This window comes from Cetorhinus maximus, chromosome 17 (genome assembly GCF_964194155.1).
Source record: "Cetorhinus maximus chromosome 17, sCetMax3.hap1.1, whole genome shotgun sequence".
NCBI lineage: Eukaryota > Metazoa > Chordata > Chondrichthyes > Lamniformes > Cetorhinidae > Cetorhinus > Cetorhinus maximus.
This window is the reverse complement of record NC_135895.1, coordinates 17298534-17319956: the sequence shown is the minus strand read 5'-3', so window position 1 is coordinate 17319956 and position 21423 is coordinate 17298534. Positions and strand designations below refer to the sequence as shown.

General features: G+C 45.2%; 1 protein-coding gene across 1 annotated transcript in view; it reads right to left on the bottom strand.

Moving 5' to 3' along the window:
- Positions 1–21423, bottom strand: part of hfm1 (helicase for meiosis 1) — a 109686-nt gene that overhangs the window by 41797 nt on the left and 46466 nt on the right. Inside the window, exons 22-23 of the mRNA XM_078561898.1 lie at positions 20919–21016; positions 20412–20546 (exon numbers count right to left, since the gene is read on the bottom strand). Coding sequence (XP_078418024.1) covers positions 20412–20546; positions 20919–21016 — 233 coding nt within the window. The remainder of the gene's footprint in view (positions 1–20411; positions 20547–20918; positions 21017–21423) is intronic.

Below are 21423 nucleotides of genomic sequence, written 5' to 3'. Positions count from 1 at the left end.
GTCAATAATCTGCTCACCGATGTTCAGTTTTGGCTGTATACTTTATTACAGCCTTAAAAACAAAAAGCTAAAAGCTACTGCGGATGAAAGGGCCGTGAAGGCTCGAAACGTTAACTGATTTCTTCTCCACCGATGCTGCCAGAACTGCTGAGTTTTTCCAGGTAATTCTGTTTTTGTTTTTATTACAGCCTTGGTCCAGATATGGGCAATAGTGCTGAACTTCAGAGATGAGGTGAGAGTGACTACCCTTAACATCAAGGCAACATTTGATCGAGTATGACACAAAGGAACCCGAGCAAAATTGAAGTCAATGGGCATCAGAGAGAAAACTCTCCAATGGTTTTAGTCATATCTAGCTCGAGGAAGGTGCTTTAGTTTGTCAGAGGCCGATCATTTCAATCCCAAAATGTTGCTGCAGGAGTTCATTAGGGCAGTGTCCAAGGCACAATCATCTTTAGCTGCTTCATCAATGACTTATGCTCCATCATAAGGTCAGAATTAGGAATGTTCACTGATGATTTCAGAAGTCAGTTCCATTCGCAATTCCTTCGACAGCATAGCAGTTTATGCCCACATGCAGATACACCTAAACAACATTCAGGCTTGGACTGATAAGTAGCAAGTAACATTCATGCCACACAAATGCTAGGCAATGAATATCTCCAAAAAGACTCTAATGACCTTCCATTGACATTCATCTTCCAATCTCCCCCCATCAACATCCTGGGAGCCAACATTGTCTGGAAACTTAACTAGAACTGCCACATTAGTACAGTGGCTCACAAGGACAGGTTAGAGGCTGGATATTCTGCAGTGAGTGACTCATCTTCTGACTCCCCAAAGCTTTTCCATCTCCTGCAATGCACAAGTCAAGAATGTGCAGGTATACCATCTACTTGCTGGAAAGTTTGCAGCACCAAAATCATTCATGAAGCTCCTCACCATCCAGGACAAAGCGACTTGCTTGATTAGCACCCCATTCACCACTTTAAACATTCATTCCCTTCACCACTGGCTACAGTGTGCGGTGTATATCATTTGCAAAATGCATTGGAGGAGCTTGTCAAGGCTTCTTCAACAGCACCTCCCAAACCTGCAACTTCTACCACTAAGGACAAGGGCAGCAGTCGCATGGGAATACCACTGCCTCAAAAGTTCTCCTCCAAGACACACGCCATCCTGACTTGGATATATATTGCCATTCCTTCATCACTGCTGGGTAAAAAACCTGGAACTCCCTGCCTTTTTAAAAAAATCATTCAGGGGCTGTGGGCTTCGCTGGCTTGGCCAGCATTTATTGCCCATCCCTAGTTGCCCTTAAGAAGGTGGTGAGCTGCCTTCTTGAACCGCTGCAATCCATGTGGTGTAGGTACACTCACAGTGCTGTTAGGGAGGGAGTTCCTGGATTTTGACCCAGCGACAGTGAAGGAATGGTGATATATTTCCAAGTCAGGATGGTGAGTGACTTGGAGGGGAACATCCAGGTGGTGGTGTTCCCATCTATCTGCTGCCCTTGTCTTTCTAGGTGGTAGTGGTCATGGGTTTGGAAGGTGCTGTCTAAGGAGCCTTGGTGAATTCCTGCAGTGCATCTTGTAGATGGTACACACTGCTGCTACTGTGCGTCAGTGGTGGAGGGAGTGAATGTTTGTTGATGTGGTGCCAATCAAGTGGGCTGCTATGTCCTCGATGGTGTCCAGCTTCTTCAGTGTTGTAAGAGCTGCACTCATCCAGGCAAGTGTGGAGTATTCCATCACATTCCTGACTTGTGCCTTGTAGATGGTGGACAGGCTTTGGGGAGTCAGGAGGCCAGTTACTTGTCGCACGATTCCTAGCCTCTGACCTGCTCTTGTAGCCACAGTATTTATACGGCTAGTCCAGTTCAGTTTCTGGTCAATGGTAACCCCCCAGGATGTTAATAGTGGGGTAATGCCATTGAACATCAAGGGGCGATGGTTGGATTCTCTCTTGTTGGAGATGGTCATTGCCTGACACTTGTGTGGCGTGAATGTTACTTGCCACTTGTCAGCCTAAGCCTTGATATTGTCCAGGTCTTGCTACATTTGGACATGGACTGCTTCAGTATCTGAGGAGTAACGAATGGTGCTGAACATTGTGCAATCATCAGCAGACATCCCCACTTCTGACCTTATGATGGAAGGAAGGTCATTGATGAAACAGCTGAAGATGGTTGGGCCTAGGACACTACCCTGAGGAACTCCTGCAGTGATGTCCTGGAGCTGAGATGACTGACCTCCAACAACCACAACCATCTTCCTTTGTGCTAGGTATGACTCCAACCAATGGAGAGTTTCCCCCTGATTCCCATTGACTCCAGTTTTGCTAGGGCTCCTTGATGCCACACTCGGTCAAATGCTGCCTTGATGACAAGGGCAGTCACTCTCACCTCACGAGTTCAGCTCTTTTGTCCATGTTTGAACCAAGGCTGTAATGAGGTCAGGAGCTGAGTGGCCTGGCGAAACCCAAACTGGGTAACAGTGAGCAGGTTATTGCTAAGCAAGAGCCGCTTGATAGCACTGTTGATGACCCCTTCCATTACTTTACTGATGGTCGAGAGTAGACTGATGGGGCGGTAATTGGTGGGTTGGATTTGTCCTGCTTTTTGTGTATAGGACATGCTTGGGCAATTTTCCACATAGCGGGTAGATGCCAGTGTTGTAGCTGTACTGGAACAGCTTGGCTAGGGGCGCGGAAAGTTCTGGAGTACAAGTCTTCAATACTATTTCCGGAATGTTGTCAGGGCCCACAGCCTTTGCAGTATTCAGTGCCTTCAGCCGTTTCTTGATATCGCAAGGAGTGAATCGAATTGGCTGCAGACTGGCATCTGTGATCACAGAAGAGGCCCTTTGGCCCATCGAGTTTGCACTGACATGTGAGAAACACCTGACCTACCTACCTAATCCCATTTACCAGCACTTGGCCCATAGCTTTGAATGTTATGACGTGCCAAGTGCTCATCCAGGTACGTTTTGAAGGATGTGAGGCAACCCACCTCCACCACCCTCCCAGGCAGTGCATTCCAGACTGTCACCACCCTCTGGGTAAAAACGTTTTTCCTCACATCCCCCCTAAATGTCCTGCCCCTCACCTTGAACTTATATCCCCTTGTGACTGACCCCTCAACTAGGGGGAATAGCTGCTCCCTAACCACCCTGTCCATGTCCCCCCATAATCTTGTACATCTTGATCAGGTCGCCCCTCAGTCTTCTCTGCTCCAACAAAAACAACCCAAGTCTCTCTTCATAACTTAAATGTTTCATCCCAGGCAACATCCTGGTGAATCTCCTCTGCACCCCCTCCAGTGCAATCACATCCTTCCTGTAATGTGGCGACCAGAACTGCACACAGTACTCCAGCTGTGGCCTCACCAAGGTTCTATACAACTCCAACATGACCTCCCTACTTTTGTAATCTATGCCTCAATTGATAAAGGCAAGTGTCCCATATGCCTTTTTCACCAGCCCACTAACATGCCCCTCTGCCTTCAGAGATCTATGGACACACACACCAAGGTCCCTCCGTTCCTCAGAACTTCCTAGTGCCATGCCGTTCATTGAATACTTCCTTGTCAAATTACGCCTTCCAAAGTGTATCACCTCACACTTTTCAGGGTTAAATTCCACCTGCCACTTATCTGCCCATTTGACCATCCCGTCTATATCTTCCTGTAGCCCAAGACACTCAACCTCAGTTAACCACCCGGCCAATCTTTATGTCATCCGCAAAATTACTAATCCTACCCCCCACATAGTCATCTATCTTATTTATATAAATGACGAATAATAGGGGGCCCAGCACAGATCCCTGTGGTACGCCACCAGACACTGGCTTCCAGTCAGTAAAGCATCCTCCTGTCATCACCCTCTGCCTCCTACAACTAAGCCAATTTTGAATCCACCTTATCAAATTACCCTGTATCCCATGTGCATTTGCCTTCTTTATAAGTCTCCCATGTGGGACCTTTTCAAAGGCTTTGCTGAAATCCATATAAACTACATCAACTGTACTACCCTCATCTACACAGCTGGTCACCTCCTCAAAAAATTCAATCAAATTTGTTAGGCATAACCTCCCTCTGACAAAGCCATGCTGACTATCCCTGATCAAACCTTGCCTCTCCAAGTAGAGATAGATTCATTCCTTCAGAATTTTCTCCAATAGTTTCCCTACCACTTACGTGAGACTCACTGACCTGTTGTTCCCTGGCTTATCCCTACAACCCTTCTTAAATAGTGGAACCACATTAGCTGTTCTCCAGTCCTCTGGCACCTCCCCCGTGGCCAGAGAGGAATTAAAAATTTGGGTCAGAGCCCCTGCGATCTCCTCCCTTGCCTCCCTCAGCAGCCTGGGACACAAATCATTCAGACCTCATTTTTAGGTATGCCTCGTGCTGCTCCTGGCATGCCCTCCTGCACTGTTCATTGAACCAAGGTTGATCCCCTGGCGGCTTGATGGTAATGGTAGAATGGGGGATATGCTGGGCAATGAGGTTACAGATTGTGTTCGAGTACAATTCTGCTGCTGCTGGTGGCCCACAGTGCCTCATGTGTGCCCAGTCTTCAGTCGCTCTGTTCCAAATCTATCCCATTTAGCATGGTGGTAGTGCCACACAACACAATGGAGGGTATTCTCAATGTGAAGGCGAGACTTCATCCCCACAATGACTGTGTAGTGGTCACTCCTACCGATACTGTCATGGACAGATGCATCTGCGGCAGGCAGGTTGGTGAGGATGAGGTCAAGTATGTTTTTCCCTCACCACCTGCTGCAGACCCAGTCTAGCAGCTATGACATTTATGACTCGGCCAACTCAGTCAATAGTGATGCTACCAAGCCACTCTTGGTGATAGACATTGAAGTCACCCACCCAGAGAATATTCTGCACCCTTGCCACCCTCAGTGCTTCCTCCAAGTGATGTTCAACATGGAGGAGCACTGATTCATCAGCAGGAGGTTTCCTTGCCCATGTTTGACCTGATGCCATGAGACTTAATGGGGTTCTGGAGTCATTGGTTTCATGGTCACCATTAGACTTTTAATTCCAGATTTTTTTTTATTGAATTCAAATTCCACCATCTGCCAGGGTGGGATTCAAACCCGGGTCCCCAGAGCATTACCCTGGGTCTCTGGATTACTAGTCCAGCGACAATACCACGACACCATCTCCTCCCCTGAGGCCTCACCTAACAGCACTGTGGGAGTACCTTCACCACATGAACCATTTTGGTTGAAGAAGATGGCTCACCAGTACTATCTCAAAAGGATCTTAGAATGGGCAAAAATGTTGGCCCTGGGAAAGAGATCCACATCTTGCGAATTAATAAATAAAATCCTTTGTATTCCAGAGATGTCTGAATTTTTTTTTTTATTCATTCAAGGGATGTGGGCTTCACTGGCTGGGCCAGCATTTATTGCCCATCCCTAATTGTCCTTGAGAAGGTGCTGGTGAGTTGCCTTCTTGAACCGCTGCAGTCCATGTGATGTAGGTACACCTGCAGTGCTGTTAAGGAGGGAGTTCCATGATTTTGACCCAATGACAGTGAAGGAATGCCAATATATTTCCAAGTCAGGATGGTGAGTGGCTTGGAGGCAAACTTCCAGGTGGTGGTGTTCCCATGCGTCTGCTGCTCTTGTCCTTCAGTGATCTACCACCGACTTGCACCACAGAGAAGCTGGATGAATGTTGAAGGGCGCCAAGAGATGCAGTTGTCGCCATGTGTACTCATATGTCTTCACATCTGGCTTTTGGATGTCAGGCCTCGGTTGGGCAGATGCCTGAAACCCTAAGGCATGTACTTGTGTGATGCCATCCATTAGCGAGGAAGTATATAACTGGACTTGAGGCTATTCAGTTTGTACAATGGAGAGAAAGGACTGAGTGAAGAGAAAGGACCCAGAAAGGATGTTTTTGAGGTAGTTTGTGAAAACTTGAATTATTCACGTGTAATTAGTTTTAGGAAGATATGGTGGTATGGGTGAGAAATTGTCATGGCAGCACTATCTCAGGAAAATATATTTGCTGCAATGTGAATGAGCAATGCACCATGATTGGTGAATAATGAATGCAGAATAACCAGCTAAGAATTAAAAAAACACATACTTAACTAATAAGAACTTTTATAAATGTATGATCACAACAGGCATGACATGGCTACAGAGATATATTTCACAAATAGGCATATATTAAGAAAATGGTGCTGACATTAAATATACATAATGTCATCTGATAACATCTGTCATTGGGAATTTTGTATTTGGGGATTTTGTCAGCATTGTGGCATAAAATTTACTCAATTGCAAAAAATGTATATATTTTTAAAAGGTAGGAGTTTTGAGAAAGATTAGAAAACAGAAAAAAAATTACAGACTCAAAGGGGATGATTTTTGTATTATGTGTGTCAGTTCACATAGAGCAACAGAGTAGAAAAACAAACAAGAGAACAGCACGATTGGAATCCCCTGTTGTGTGTCACACCTGCATCTCTTGAAGAGAACTAATGCTGTTTTCCACTCACATTCATTGTGCCTGACCCAAGCTGGCGTTATTGTATCACTGGACAGATAAATATGCTGATGAGCATTACAATTGTAATATGTGCTAACCTGCATCATTGCAGGTAACAGAGGGCAGAGTTAAGTGAAGGTTTCTTAGAAGATTCAATCCTGGCTACCATACAGCAGAGAACTGCCACAGGCAGGCACAAATAATGGTCAACAGTGCCCTGTGGCAGTGCCTCCTTGTTGATAGGCTGACTGATGGGATGATATCAGAGAGTAGTCCACCCAACAAAGATCTTATGCAGCATCAATTCGATCAGCAACCATGAAACAGTTGTCATGTCTCTTACTGTCTGTGATTAGTGTGTTTTTATGGAGAGGTGTGTGTTTTCTTAACTTGTTTGAGTGTGTATCCCAAATAAATAATTCAGCTGAAGCTTTTGTGAGTTTGAAAATAAAGGTTATTTATTCTCACACTTATCCCAAATTAAACATCAGACACACCCATTCTCATACCACACACACACAATGATTATTTACAAATAAAGGTCATGCGCTTTTACAGGTTACAGTTATCTCAGTCTCTGGTTTATGATCTCCGGTCTCCAGTGTAGCAGGCCTGTAGTTTCTTGGGTGGTTTCAATGCTTTAAAGTTGAAGGGAGGGTCTTGTAAAGCGAAGGGATCACAACAGGTTGTGAGGTTTCTTGTAGCCTAATTTCTAGGAGGTTGGTTCTCAGGTGAATTTTAACTGGAACAGGCTACGTACTCTGGCTGCCTGATGTCTTGCAGCTGACTTCTGAGTCTAGTTCACAGACTGGTGGAAGTGATGGCTCAATGGCTTTGGTGGAGCTCCTAGCTGATCTTTTAAAGAGACAAAGAAAACATGGCTGCCTCCATGCGGCTTTTAAAAGTTCAAAGTCTTTTTCCAAATCAGGTTAGGTGTTCATGTTGATTATGCATCCTGTGTTGTGGGTTAGCACCTCTGAGGGCTTGAGACAGTCAGTGTCTTTGTTTTAGAATGACCCATTCAAATCAGATAATACCATTTTGATTGGTTTCAGGGAAAACATCAACTCGCATCAGTCTGGAATGTTCTTTTTGTTCCCTCTTGAGACAGCAGAGTCGTTCTAATCCATAAAAGAAGTCAGGTGACCATGGGCCACATTTTTTCCAGCCTTTTTATGTCCAGTTTTAAAATATAAAATTAGTTGAAAGTTCAGAATATGACAAGCTGGTATTAGGCATGACACAGTGGATCAGGCGCAAGGCTGATCTATCACTCAACATGCCTGCTTGTGTCTAGCGAATTGTATTCTGCTGTAATCTAGTGCTCTTTCTTGAGAGACACACCAATCTTTAAAGGATGGTTCAACTATCTATCAAAAGGTCATATCCTGTGGTCATCCAAAGGAATAAAAAAAGCACCAACAAAAGTTGTTTTCCACTGCAGCCCCTCCTGGGATTTGTCATAGTTGATCTGAAAGTTGCAACCTTCTATATGATACTAGTTAAAGATTATTGGAAAAGTCTGCTGAGCCAATAACCTGAATACAAATAAAAGTGCAACCATAAGTCATAATGTGCAGTCTGTAACAAAATATAGGTATCTTGTGAATACCTTGAGGTTCAGGATTGCTGTTGTGGTAATTGCAGCACTTAGAACTAAATATTAAGGACTTCCTGTGAAATGGCTGCATGAACATGTGAAACTGGTGAACGTTGAATGTAATACTGCCTGTCAGTCTGCTGGGCAAACTAAATTAGCTGAGATATTTTACTATCTTGAATTTCTCCATGAGAAATTTGTTTTTAAGTGTCATCACTTATAGAAACCTAGGTCCTGAAATTCCCGGGCTCCAAAAGGATTGAACAGTTAATTTCTACCTAAGGGGGATGAGGAGTTGAAGCAGTTCCTGGGCTACCTGGAAAATCTGCCATTTACTGCCATAAAAGACCTCAGAACTATTGGCAGCTCCACATCAGAGGGAACTAATTATCTTCCCCAACAGTGCTCCAGTGAGAGCAGCAAATTGAAGAAATGAAAATTTATGCTGCGTCCTTTCCAGGCTTCTCCACTGTTAAAGTGGCATGGTGCATGTAAATAGGCTTTTGGCTGGAATTGGCATGTGGACTGTCAACACAACAAAGATTTTCTCTACCAGCATAGCACTAATCCTGTATATATCAGCTTGGTTCAGTGCTAGCATTCTAACCTCTGTATCAGAGGTTCTGGGCTGAAAACCGGAGGTTTGATAATCAACCTGTTTGGCCATGTTATGAATGCACCTTCCGTGGCCATCAAGTCCGCAGAGTGGGACTCGAACCCAGTGCTTCTGGTTTCAAGGTAGGGTCAATGCCACTGTGCCACAAGACATCTCCTTGGGGTCCTCAGGTGACACATAATGAATTTAAAAGACTCAGTTTAACTTCCAGTGATGGTAGAAAACAGCTGGTGGTTGATCGACCACCTGTTATATACCTTGCCCAATTTTGCTTTCCATTGATTTCAATGGAGAGGAAAATCAAATGGGTTGAATGGCCACCAATCCACTATTGACCGTTTCCTGTTACAATCAGCTGAAATTTCTTTCTGCCTTTATTATAGGAAACATTTTGGAGTTGATGGTGGTTTTCATGATGACTCAACTAGCTAGGGAGCAGCTGATATATAAAGACTTGAGCAGTCCTAGGCAGGAATTTTCTGTCCCTGTTGGCATCGGGCATCATGGCGGGAGCGAGTGGACAATGTGGCGGGAAGGACAAAAATCAGTTTCACGCTGTTGTGAAACCAGGTTATGATCGTCCGCTCTTCCCGTCAATGGCGGGCCACTTTTCCCACCACCACACATCGGAAACGTCATTTTGATACATCTGCATCTAATTATAAGCCCTGCTCGCCGAATCATCCCCCCTCATCAGATTTACTACCCACATCAGTGGGAAAACACGCCAGTGCAGAACACGTCTTGATAAGTCTGACGTGCAGAAGTCGGGAGTTACCGTTAGGGCCTTGCTCACATCGTGGACATCAGAGAAGCAGAAGATGCTGGAGCCCGACAGCTACCGGACCCTAGAGGAATATGTGCATTGCATGCTGGATATGGCTCCACCGTGAAGAAGCTCATGGAAGGTGGAAGGTCACCGTTGATGTCTGATGTCTGCTTTGGGACATCAGTGTCTTGGCCATGGTCTACTATGAATGATCGTCAAGGGGATGGAAGGGAAGATCTAAGTTCGACTGGGAGAGGAAAGTGTATGGGCGGATGGAGGAAGGTGTGCAGGGGGGCGGAGGAGGGTGTACGGGGGAGGAGGAGGGTGTGCGGGGGGGCAGAGGAAGGTGTGCGGGGGGGCGGAGGAAGGTGTGCGGGGGGGGGCGGAGGAAGGTGTGCGGGGGGGCGGAGGAAGGTGTGCGGGGGGGGGCGGAGGAAGGTGTGCGGGGGGGGTGGAGGAAGGTGTGCGGGGGGGCGGAGGAAGGTGTGCGGGGGGGCGGAGGAAGGTGTGCGGGGGGGGGCGGAGGAAGGTGTGCGGGGGGGGCGGAGGAAGGTGTGCGGGGGGGGCGGAGGAAGGTGTGTGGGGGGGGTGGAGGAAGGTGTGCGGGGGGGGCGGAGGAAGGTGTGCGGGGGGGGCGGAGGAAGGTGTGCGGGGGGGGCGGAGGAAGGTGTGCGGGGGGGGCGGAGGAAGGTGTGCGGGGGGGGCGGAGGAAGGTGTGCGGGGGGGGCGGAGGAAGGTGTGCGGGGGGGTGGAGGAAGGTGTGCGGGGGGGCGGAGGAAGGTGTGCGGGGGTGCGGAGGAAGGTGTGCGGGGGGGGCGGAGGAAGGTGTGCGGGGGGGCGGAGGAAGGTGTGCGGGGGGGCGGAGGAAGGTGTGCGGGGGGGCGGAGGAAGGTGTGCGGGGGGGCGGAGGAAGGTGTGCGGGGGGGCGGAGGAAGGTGTGCGGGGGGGCGGAGGAAGGTGTGCGGGGGGGCGGAGGAACGTGTGCGGGGGGGCGGAGGAAGGTGTGCAGGGGGGCGGAGGAAGGTGTATGGGGGCGGAAGAAGGAGTAAAGGGCAGAGGAAGGAGTAAAGAGCAGAGGAAGGAGTAAAGGGCAGAGGAAGGAGTTGGGGCGGAGGAAGGAGTAAGGAAGGAATGTCTAGGTGAACGTGCAAGGGAGGGGTCTGTGGGGTCGATGACTGCCTCCTACGGAGCAAAATGGGGACGGGCGTGGTAGGAGGTAATGGTGAGAATGAGAGAGGGCAGAGTGAGCTGGTAGAGTGGGAGGGTGAGGGTGCGACAGTAGCCATAGAAGGAATGGCGAGGCTGGATGGTGGGGACTCGGATGAACACATGATCCCCGATGGTGGGGAGGAGGAGGTTGGAGTGGTCAATATAGATGAAGGCGGGATTCTCGGGAAGATAGGGAATGTGCACCTTCACCAGGCATCCCAGAAAGAAAAGGGTTTTGGCTGGTAGGTGATGGTGGGGAGGTGGAAGGTGATGCCCGGGGTGGGGGGGTCAACAGCGATGGGGAAAAGGACATGGGTGACTGGAGATGGGGGAAGGATGGGGGAGCTGAAGACATACTTCACAATAACCATCTTGTAAAATTGAAAGTGAAAGGATTCTCGTGTTGGGTGGGCACAGGTGCTGCATGGGAGTGCGATCTGTGGGTGGGCGAAGATGCAGGTCAACTCAAGTGAACAAAGAGAACCTCAGCAAGCAGCATTCAAAATTGTCACAAATAATAAGTTTCATAATATTATTGTGGTTTATTGTAAAGTAGTTTTATGGGGTGAGTGTAGATGATTCTGTCTGTGTGATTTAGTTAAATTAGAGTCAGAAAGGCTGCGAATTTGAAATTATCAAAAGAAGTTTGGGTAAAAGGCATTTGAAATGCTAATGAGTAAACATGGATGAGGTCTGAACATGTAGTGTGTGAAGGAAATTTGCATTCTTAGATAAGTGAAGGAGTTGTTTGGGTTTCAAAGGGATGGTAGGATGTTTACAACTAACAAGATAAATGGGGCAAGGTTATGTTTATTTTTCCCAAAAGGTACGGACCATATTGGGAACATGAAAGATTTTTATGTTATGGGAAAAGTAAAGTTCCAAATACATATGGAACAATGGAATTTACAGATTAAAAAGAGGGAGAAACATATATAAAGAAGAATGAAAGGCTATGTTGGGGGGCCATATAAAAACTAAAAGGTGTGTGTGAAACAGCTTTGGGGAAGCCTCCAGCCATGTTTGCAAAAGTCTGCTGTGTCCAGTAACTAAGGTTGGAGAAAAGCCTTTGGAATTCCATTGTCGAGTGAGTGTTGTGGTAAACCTGCTGGTTTGCTACTTAAATTAAAAATCTATTTTGTACTGTTGCCTCAAAGGGGGTGTGTAGTTGGGATTTATTATAGTATTAAGTAATTATAATCTTATGTATGTGCTTGAAATCTTTTCTTCTGTCAATAAATGTTTTAATTTAGTTTTTAAAATCTGTAAAGGTGTTATGGACTCATTACTTCCGAATTCAGTGCACAAATCTCCTCATTAAAAAATACAAACTGCTAAGTCATTGTGATAGCATTGCCAAGTTTTCCTTGTGGATTTGATCTGCCTGGCACACATCACCTGCCACGTCATAACTAAATGCTTAAGACATTGAGATGTGTGCGATGGAAGAAGGATCCCTGTGCATGGGAGATTGCTTGCAAGAGACTCCAAAATGTCCCACATACACTTCTCACTCCAGAATCATTCATGGTCCGGCTGCATGCAGCTGAACTACAAGCGGTGGGGGGAGGGGAATGCAGGAGGAGGACTCGTGAAGTCTATAAATGAAGCTTAAATTCACAATTACACATTATTCAGTGACAGTGAATATATTTTCAGACTATAAAGTGACAAAATGTGTTCACCTGTGTAACAACTCGTCATCAAGAATTATTAACTTTTCTATGCCTACCACTTCTTCCAGGTGTTGCCTTGGCATCCGCAGCAGGGGTGGAGACAACTTGTGCAATGGTTGGCTCTGTTGACTCTGATGACTTCTGCATAGGTTCTCCAGAGAGCTGAGGCCTTGAAAGCCCCAGCTTGCTTTGGCGGTCCTCCTATGGGCCAACTGCTCCCTCTGCAGTGACAGAGGACGCGTTTGAGGGGGTCACAAGCAAGGGGACTTGGAGGGAGAGGACAGCCTCTGAGATTCCTGAGTGGATGACCCAGGTGTCCAGCTGCCACTCATGCTCCCTTCGGGTGCCCGAGGGCCCTGGCCTAACTCTGAGGGGAAGAAGCAGCTGGAGGGACGTTGAGGTGCCCCGTTTCCCTCTGGCATTGCTACTGCAGGAATTCAGCCATGGCTACTGCAATGAAGTGCACCTCTGCATGCATCTCCGCATTCTACTGGGCCAGGGTTTCCATGGCATTCGCCATTCTTCCCATGGAAGCCTCCCTTTGTGCACATGTGGGCACCACTTCAACAGAGAGCAGGTGGACGCACTCTTCCAACTCACGTGCCACTCTGTTGAGGGCTTCCAAATGCTCTATGTGATGTTTCTCCACCTTCTGCTGACTCTCCACGATGAGTTGGAAGGCTGAATCCAGAGGCTCGTCATCTGACTTGGACCTCACAGCTGCCTCTTCCTAGCAGCCCTCCGAATGCCAGGGAGCTTAGCTGAACCTGCCTCCTCCTGCTGCAGACATGTCTCTGTGCAATGACCATCAGGTTGTGAACCCAAGCCTGCTCTGGATCTAGGTCCCACTGAGATGTGTCTCTCTGTGCCGGTGGAAGGTGTGGATAAGCGCTGTGACGGGTCTTCCAGGCTGCTTATTTCCAGCTCTCCAATGGAGGTGGTGTCCTCTTTGCTGGAGGTGCAGATCTGGATGGAGCTGAGGGACTGGCTGGCTGAGGGCGTCTGTCACTTGGCAGAACTCCCTGTGAACCAAAGTAGAGATAATTAGTGCATGGCAGCAGAGTCAAAAACAGGAAAGAGAGCACTCACAGTTGCATTGAGAGGGGGAGGATGTGGTGTAGGATCCTCATGTGTGTATTCGCCACTGACCTTACTGTCACCATTGGCAGGGTCCACATCCTCACCAATCAGCATGAAGGCACGCTCCTCAAAGTGAGTGATGGGCCTAATGTAGGCCACCACCCATGGTCTGGGACCTCTCCCTGCTGTTGTGAACCAGCTTCTCCTACATGAAAACAGGTGGAATGTGAGCAGGATGCATGGTACTGCATGGAATGTTTGTGTAGTGAGCAGAGCTGTTATGTCATAGCAGATGATGTGTGCCAGGTGGACCAAATCCACAAGGGAAGCTTGGTCGCACTATCACAACGGTTTTGCAATTTGTATTTATTTTAGATGTGTGCACTGAATTCAGAAGTAATGAATCCACCAAGACCTTTAACGATTTTAAAAATTAAATTAAAATATTTATTAACAAAGTAAAAGATTTCAAGGACATACATAAGACTACAATTGCTTACTACTTTAACAAATCTTAAAATTTCTAATTGATCTGACTCCCAGTTGCACACCCCCTTTAAGGCAACAGTCCAAAATAGATCTTAGGTTTAAAACAAACCCAGCAAGTTACCATAGTACCCACTTGACAGTGGAGTTCCAAATGGTTTTTCTCCAATTTCAGTTATTTTACAAAGTAGACTTATGGACAAATGGCTGGAGGCTTCTTGAAGGCTGTTTCACAAACTCCTGTTAGATATTGCATGGCCTTCCCTACATAGCCTTTCATTCTCCTTTATACATGTTTCTCTCTTTTTAATATGTAAATTATATTGTTCCATGTCTTTGAAATGGTATCTTCCTCATAATATAAAAACTTTCATGTTGTCAATATTGTTACTAACCTTTGGGAAAAATAAACACACTCCTTAGTCTTGCTTATCTGGCTAGTTGTAAAACAGACTTACATCCCTTTGAAATCCAACAATCCCTTCATTTACTGAAAAATGCAAATTCCCTTTATACCTTACATGTTAAGTCAGCATCCATGTTTACTCATTAGCACGTTAGCACTTTTCTACACCGAGCTTCTTTTGATGATTTCAAGCTTGCAACCTACTTGACTCCAAATGTAATTAAAATCAAACAGACAGAACCACCTAGACTTACACCCATAAACCTACTTTACAATAACCAGAAAAATATTATGAGGCGGGATGAGGATGCGAGCTCCATAGGATATGAGGCTGATGTGAGGGTATGTGAGAGAGTTAGCGGTGTTATCCCTTGAGGTGTAAGTCCCTGTGATATGTGATGGGTTTGAGAGTGTTTGAGTTGAGAGTGATGAGAAGAGTGACTTACCCTGGCGGAACGGATGAGACCATTCATCCTCTTCCTGCACTTGATGACTGTCCTCTTTTGCAGGGTGTTGGCACTGAGCACCATTGCCACCGCCTCCCCCCATGCTGGATTGGTGGCCTTGCTTGTTGGCCTTCGACCATAGTGGGGGTAGAGGACATCGCAGTTGGCCTCCATTGCATCCGATAGGAGCTTCAGGGAGGCGTTGCTTCATCTGGGGGCAGCATGTTTCCTCCCTTTGGCAGCTATCGGTTCCCAGGAGTTTCCTATCCCTTGAAGAGTGCTAGCTCTGTGCAGGGCAGCCTTTAAATATGGTACCCGGTTTACTGAAGGACTGAGGTGACAGCATGGCGGGTGAATCAGAGAATGCACGCCAATGACCTGGAGTGTTTCCGGGAATGCATAATTAATAAGGTGGAATTGGGATGATACGGCATGAAAACCCGCTATTGCGGCCAGCAGGTAGAACATCCTTCTTCTTGCCCACTACTGCACTTAGTGCAAATCTGGGATGATTCCACCCCTAGGTTCAAACCTGATTATTTTCTGAATTGGCATATCTCACCTGGGGACGTGACAAGGATGCTGCAATTGGCTCCTAGATTATGGAGAACAATATTGGATAGGAGTTCTTACCCCTTATCCCCATTCAGTGATACCAATAGAAGTGTGCACTTGTGGATGTCAGATGAGAACTAGATTGGGTTTGGCTGTAATTCTGTTGGAAAGCCTGTGGACACTGATTATTCTTTCACACAAGAAAAATAATTACTTTGGTGAGGTATCAGAGTGTGTCCACAATATTCTTTGGTACTCACCTAAACAGCTAACAAATCAATACTTTTTGTGCTGGATGATGTCCAGCTTCTTGAGTATTTTTGCAGCTGCACCTGTCCAGGCAATTGGAGAATGTTCCACCGTATTCCACCTTGTGTTTTATGATGATGGGAAGGTTTTGGGAATAGATGAGCCATCTGCCTTAGCATGTTCAGCCTTTGGCCTGTTCTGGTAGCTATGGCATTTATGTCACTGGTCAATTTGAGTTTCTAGGCAATTGAGATCCCCAGAATGTTGATGGGGGGATGGGAGGACCCAATAAATGTTAAGGAGAAGTGATTAGACTCTCTCTTGTTGGAGGCAGTCATTGCCTGACACTTGGGTGGCAGTGATATTACTGGCAACTTATTAGCAAGTCTTCATATTGTCCAAACCTTGTTGCATATGATCACAGACTACTTCATTCTCGGAGGAATTGTGAATAGAACTTAGCACTGTATAAACATCAGTGAACGGCTTTACATCTGACCTTATGATAGATGGAAAGTAATTAATGAAACAGCTAGATAGTTGGACCTAAGACGCAGCCTTGAGGAACTCCTGCAGCAGCGCAGAGATGATTGGTCTCCAACAAGCACAAGCATCTTCCTTTGTGACAGACATAATTCCATCCACTGTATAGTTATCCCTGATCTCTACGGAATTCAGTTTTACTAAGGCTCCTTGGTACCACAGTTGGTCAAATGCTGCCTTGAAGTTATGTGAAGTGAATTAAATTGGCTGTAGACTGGCATCTGTGATAATGCAGACTTCAAAAGGAGGCAGAAAAGGATCTTCCACTGGCCATTTACATAGAAAGATGCTTGCAAATTCTTCAGCCTTGTTATTAATTATTTAATTGTTTACTTCAGGATTTGGCAAGAGTGCAGTGCTTTGACTTGATCCATTGGTTATGACATCACTAACTCTGCCTACAGCATTCTGCTTCTGATGTTTAGCATGTTTATAATCCTGTGTTGAATGTTCACCAGATTAATACCTCTTTTTCAAGTATACCTGGTGCTGTTGCTGACATGCTTTCCTACAGTCCTCTTTGAACCAGGGTTGGTTACTTAGCTTGATGGTGCCAGAGGATTGAGGGATATGCCAGGTCATTAGGTTGTAGATTGTAGCTGCATACAACTCTGGCACAGCTGACGGCTCACAACACCTCTTGAATGACTAGTTTTGAACTGCTAGAATCTAGATAATTACTCTTTAATCTATACTTAGCATACTGGAAGTACCACACAACATGATAGAAGATGCCTTCTATATGGGTGCCACGAGGACTATGTGGTTACCCAGCCAATGCTAGCATAGTCAGATCTGCAATGTGTAAACTGGTAAAGGCGAGGTCAAATAGCCACAAGCCTGTTTTGTCAGCTATGTCCTTGAGGCCTCAGTCAAGTCAGGTCAGTGGTGGCAATGCCAAGCCACTTCAGGTGATGGGTGCTAAAGATACTTCAATGGAAAGTCATGCTAAACCTGTATAGGGAAGTCATGTTAAATCTACATAGAACCTTAGTTGGACTACACTTGGAGAAATGCATACAGTTCTGGTCTATATACTATGTAAAGTACATAGAGACATTGGAGAAGGTGCAAAAAAGATTCACAATGATGAACATTATAAGCATTAGAGAATATTGCACAGGTTAAGATAATGAAAAGGTTTGATAGATGTGGAGAAAATGTTTCCACTTGTGAGAGACCCCCCAAATTAGAGGCCATAAATATAAGACAGTCACTCATAAATCCAACAGGGAAGTTTGGAAAAATTCTTTACCCGAAGAGTGTGAAAGGCATTGCCACAAGGAAGAGTTGATTCAAATAGCATCGATGCATTTATGGAGAAGCAGATGAGGGAAAAAGTGCACGCTGATAGGGTTAGATCAAGAGGGGTGGGCAGCATTAACCAGAGTGAGGGATATGCCAAGTCATGAGGTTACAGATTGTGGTTGAATATAATTCTGCTACTGATGGCCCACAGCGCCTCACAGATGCCCTGTTTTGAGCTGCTTAAATCTGTTCTGGGTCATTCCATTTAGCACGGTTGGAGTGCCACACAACACGATGGAGGGTATCCTCTGTATGAAGACAGGATTTCGTATCCACAAGGACTGTGCGGTGGTCACATCCACCTGTAAGTCATGGACAGATGCATCTGCAACAGGTAGATTGGTGAGGGCAAGGTCAAGAAGATTTTTCCTTCTTGTTGATTCCCTCACCACCTGCCACAGACACAGTCTGGCAGATATGTCCTTTAGGACTCGGTCAGCTTGGCTAGATATTTACATTCCCCACCCAAAAGAGATTCTTTGCCCTTGCCACCCTCAGTGCTTCTTCAAAGTGGTGGAGTACTGATTCATCTACTGAGTAAGGGAAAGTGGTGTTCAACATGGTCATCTTTTGTTGGTTTTTAAAACTTCCCCAATCCTCTGGCTTACCACTAACCTTTGCCACGTTTTATGTTTTTTTTCGATTTGATACTATCCTTAACTTCCTTGGTTAACCATGGTTGGTTTATCCCCTTCCTTGAATCTTTCTTCCTCACTGGGATATATCTTTGTTGTGAGTCATGAACTATTTTCTTAAACGTCTGCCATTGTTCATCAACCGTCTTTTCTGCTAAACTCCTTTCCCAGTCCACTCCAGCCAACTCTGCCCTCATTCCTTTGTAATTACCCTCATTTAAGTTTAGCATAGTTGTTTCCGACCCAAGTTTCTCACTCTCAAAATGAATGCTAAATTCTACCATGTTATGGCCGCTGTTTCTTAGGGGATCTTTTACTCTGAGATCATCTATTAAATCTGCCTCATTACACATTACCAAATCCAAAATAGCCTGATCCCTGGTTGGATCCACAACATATTGTTCTAGGAAACTGTCCTCAAATCACTATGAATTCTTGCTCGTGGCTACTTCTGCCAATTTGATCTTCCCAATCCACATGTAGGTTAGAGTCACCCATGATTAATGTACTGCCTTTTTTACATGCCCTTATTATCTCCTGATTTATTCTCAGTCCTACAGTGTAGCTACCATTAGGGGGCCTATAGACTACTCCCACCAGTGTCTTCTTCCCTTTGTTATTTCTTACCTCAACCCATATGGATTTTACATCTTCCAATCCAAGATCATTTCTTGCTATTGTACTTAGTCCATCTCATACTAACAAAGCTACCCCACCATCCTTTCCTTTCAAAAAGTCACATACCCCTGAATATTTAGTTCCGAGCTTTGATCTCCTTGTAACCATGTCTCCATAATGGCTATAAGATCATACCCATTAACCTCTATTTGTGCCGTTGATTCATTCATCTTGTTCCAAAAACTACGTGCATTTAAGTAAAGAGCCATTAATTTTGCCTTTTTACCATTTTTCCCCCTTTCGACCCTATTTTCTGCTGCGTTTTTATGTTTGTACACTCTGCCCTTTTCTGTCATACTCTGGATTCATTACCTAAATAGCTACCCTGCAATGTTGCCATATCCTTTTGCTTTGTAAGTTTACGTATCCCATCTCCAGAACCCTTCCCGCTCTACTTAGTTTAAAGCCCTCTCTACAGCCCTAGTTATTCGATTCGCCAAGACATTAGTCCCAGCATGGTTTAAGTGAAGCCTGTCCCACCGGAACGGCTCCCTTCTATCCCAGTACTGGTGCTAGTGACTGAAACTCATTCCTCCCAGACCAATCTTAGAGCCATGCATTTAAATCCTTGGCTTTTTTTACCCTATGCCAGTTTGCCCTTGGCTCAGGTAGTAATCCCAAGATTATTACCTTGGAGGTTCTGTTTTTTTAATTTAGCTCCTAACTGTTCAAATTCTTTCAGCAGAACCTCCTTTCTTGTCCTATCGATGTCATTGGTGCCAACGTGGGTGACGACAACTGGATCCCTCCCCTCCCACTCCAAGTTCCTCTCCAGCCCTGAGGAGATGTCCTCAAGCCTGGCACTAGGCAGGCAACACAGCCTTTGGGACTCACATTCATGGCTGCAGAGAACAGTATCTATCTTCCTAATTATGCTGTCCCCTACCACTACTATATTCCTATTTCCTCCCCCCACTTGAATGGCTCCCTGCACCACTGTGCCATCTGCAGTTCGCTCATCCTCCCCCCAGTCCCCGCTCTCGTCCACACAGCTTGCAAGAACCTCGTAACTGTTGGGCAAATGCAGGGACCAAGGCTCCTCGAAAGCTACCCCCTGGGTCCCCATATCTACATCACATGCAGTCACACCCTCCTGTCCCTGATCACAGACCAAATTTTAATTACCTAATCTAAGCGGTGTGACCGCCTCCTGGAGCAAAGTGTCCAGGTAACATTCCCACTCCCTGATGTGGCGCAAAGTCTGCAGCTTGGACTCCAGCTCCTCAACTCGGATCCAAAATTCCTCAAGCTGCAAACACTTACTCCAGATGTGTTTGCTCTGGATCACCTTGGTATCCAGCAACCCACATGCTGCAGCAGCAACACCTCACCCATCCTGCCATCACTATTGTATTTAATTTAATTTATTAATTAATTACTCTAGTATCCCTGCTCTTTACACTTGAAGAATCCCCCACTCTTTACACTTAATTGTAATTTTTTTTTACACTAGTATCGGTCTTATACTTAACTAGCTATTTTTAAGAAAAAGAGAGAATAAAGACGAGAGACCTAAACACAAACTAATGACCTTACTTTTACTTTGAAGAAAACTCTATGAAGTACATCCTATAAATAAGCAAAAGAATAATAACCTACCTAATAGCACATCAAATACTGATAGATATTTACCAATCTTTTCAAGTTGTCTGGAGACATAAGTAGAGTTCTCCCAAAGTTTAGCCCTAAAACATTTGGCTAAAATTACTGCGTTCAACAGTGCTAAAAAGTTCTTCTTTTCTTGTTGCATAAGTAATTCTGAAAGACCTATTAATAAAATATTGAATTAAGTGACACAGGGAATATTTAATTCTCTTACGACAAACCTAAAATTCCTTCAAAACCATTAATGTCAGTAGTAAGGATGCAACAAATTAATCTATTTTCAATTTCAATATCTAATTTCCACTTATACTTTTCAATAGTTTAGAGCCAGTAAATAAACTTATTCAGTGGAGAAAAACTACCTAATTTAAAAGATTGCTCTTAAAAACCACTAACTTGTACATATTCATAATGAATTACATAATACCATTATTACCGATTAGTATTTATGCTTAATGATAGTGGAAATCCAATATTGTGTGTTTAATCCCTGTTCAATCAACGGTTAGGAAAGAAACACTATACGGTGCTTACATTTGGTGACTCTCACGCCACACTTAAATATTTTGGCTATGTCTTGAGTTAAAGTAAATTCTTGAACTGGAATACATCCTAGCTGGGCTTGAATTAAGCTGTAAAAGAGGAAACATATTCCATATAAAGTAAAAATTAAAAAACTTTTTGAAAAGGTAAAGCAAATAATAGTCAAGCAATTACAATTACAATAACCACAGTTGGATGTGTGGAAGATTTTAATAATTTATTCAGTAGGTGTGTAGCTCTTGAACTTAAAAAAATGTGATTATGTACATTTCTAATTTATTTGCTTTATAACGCTATTCTAAAAAGAACATTGCCAATTATGGCATTAATGCACTGTGCAAGACTGCCCCATAACGCGCTGTGGGCAGGCGAAACTGTCTAACAGTGGGACATCCGCCTGTCACTGGGGAGGAAGTCTCACCCTCAGGAGCAGCCAGCCAATCAGATTGGCCAGGAGCTCCAGCAGTACCAAGAGCTCAGAAGTAGGCGTTGCCAG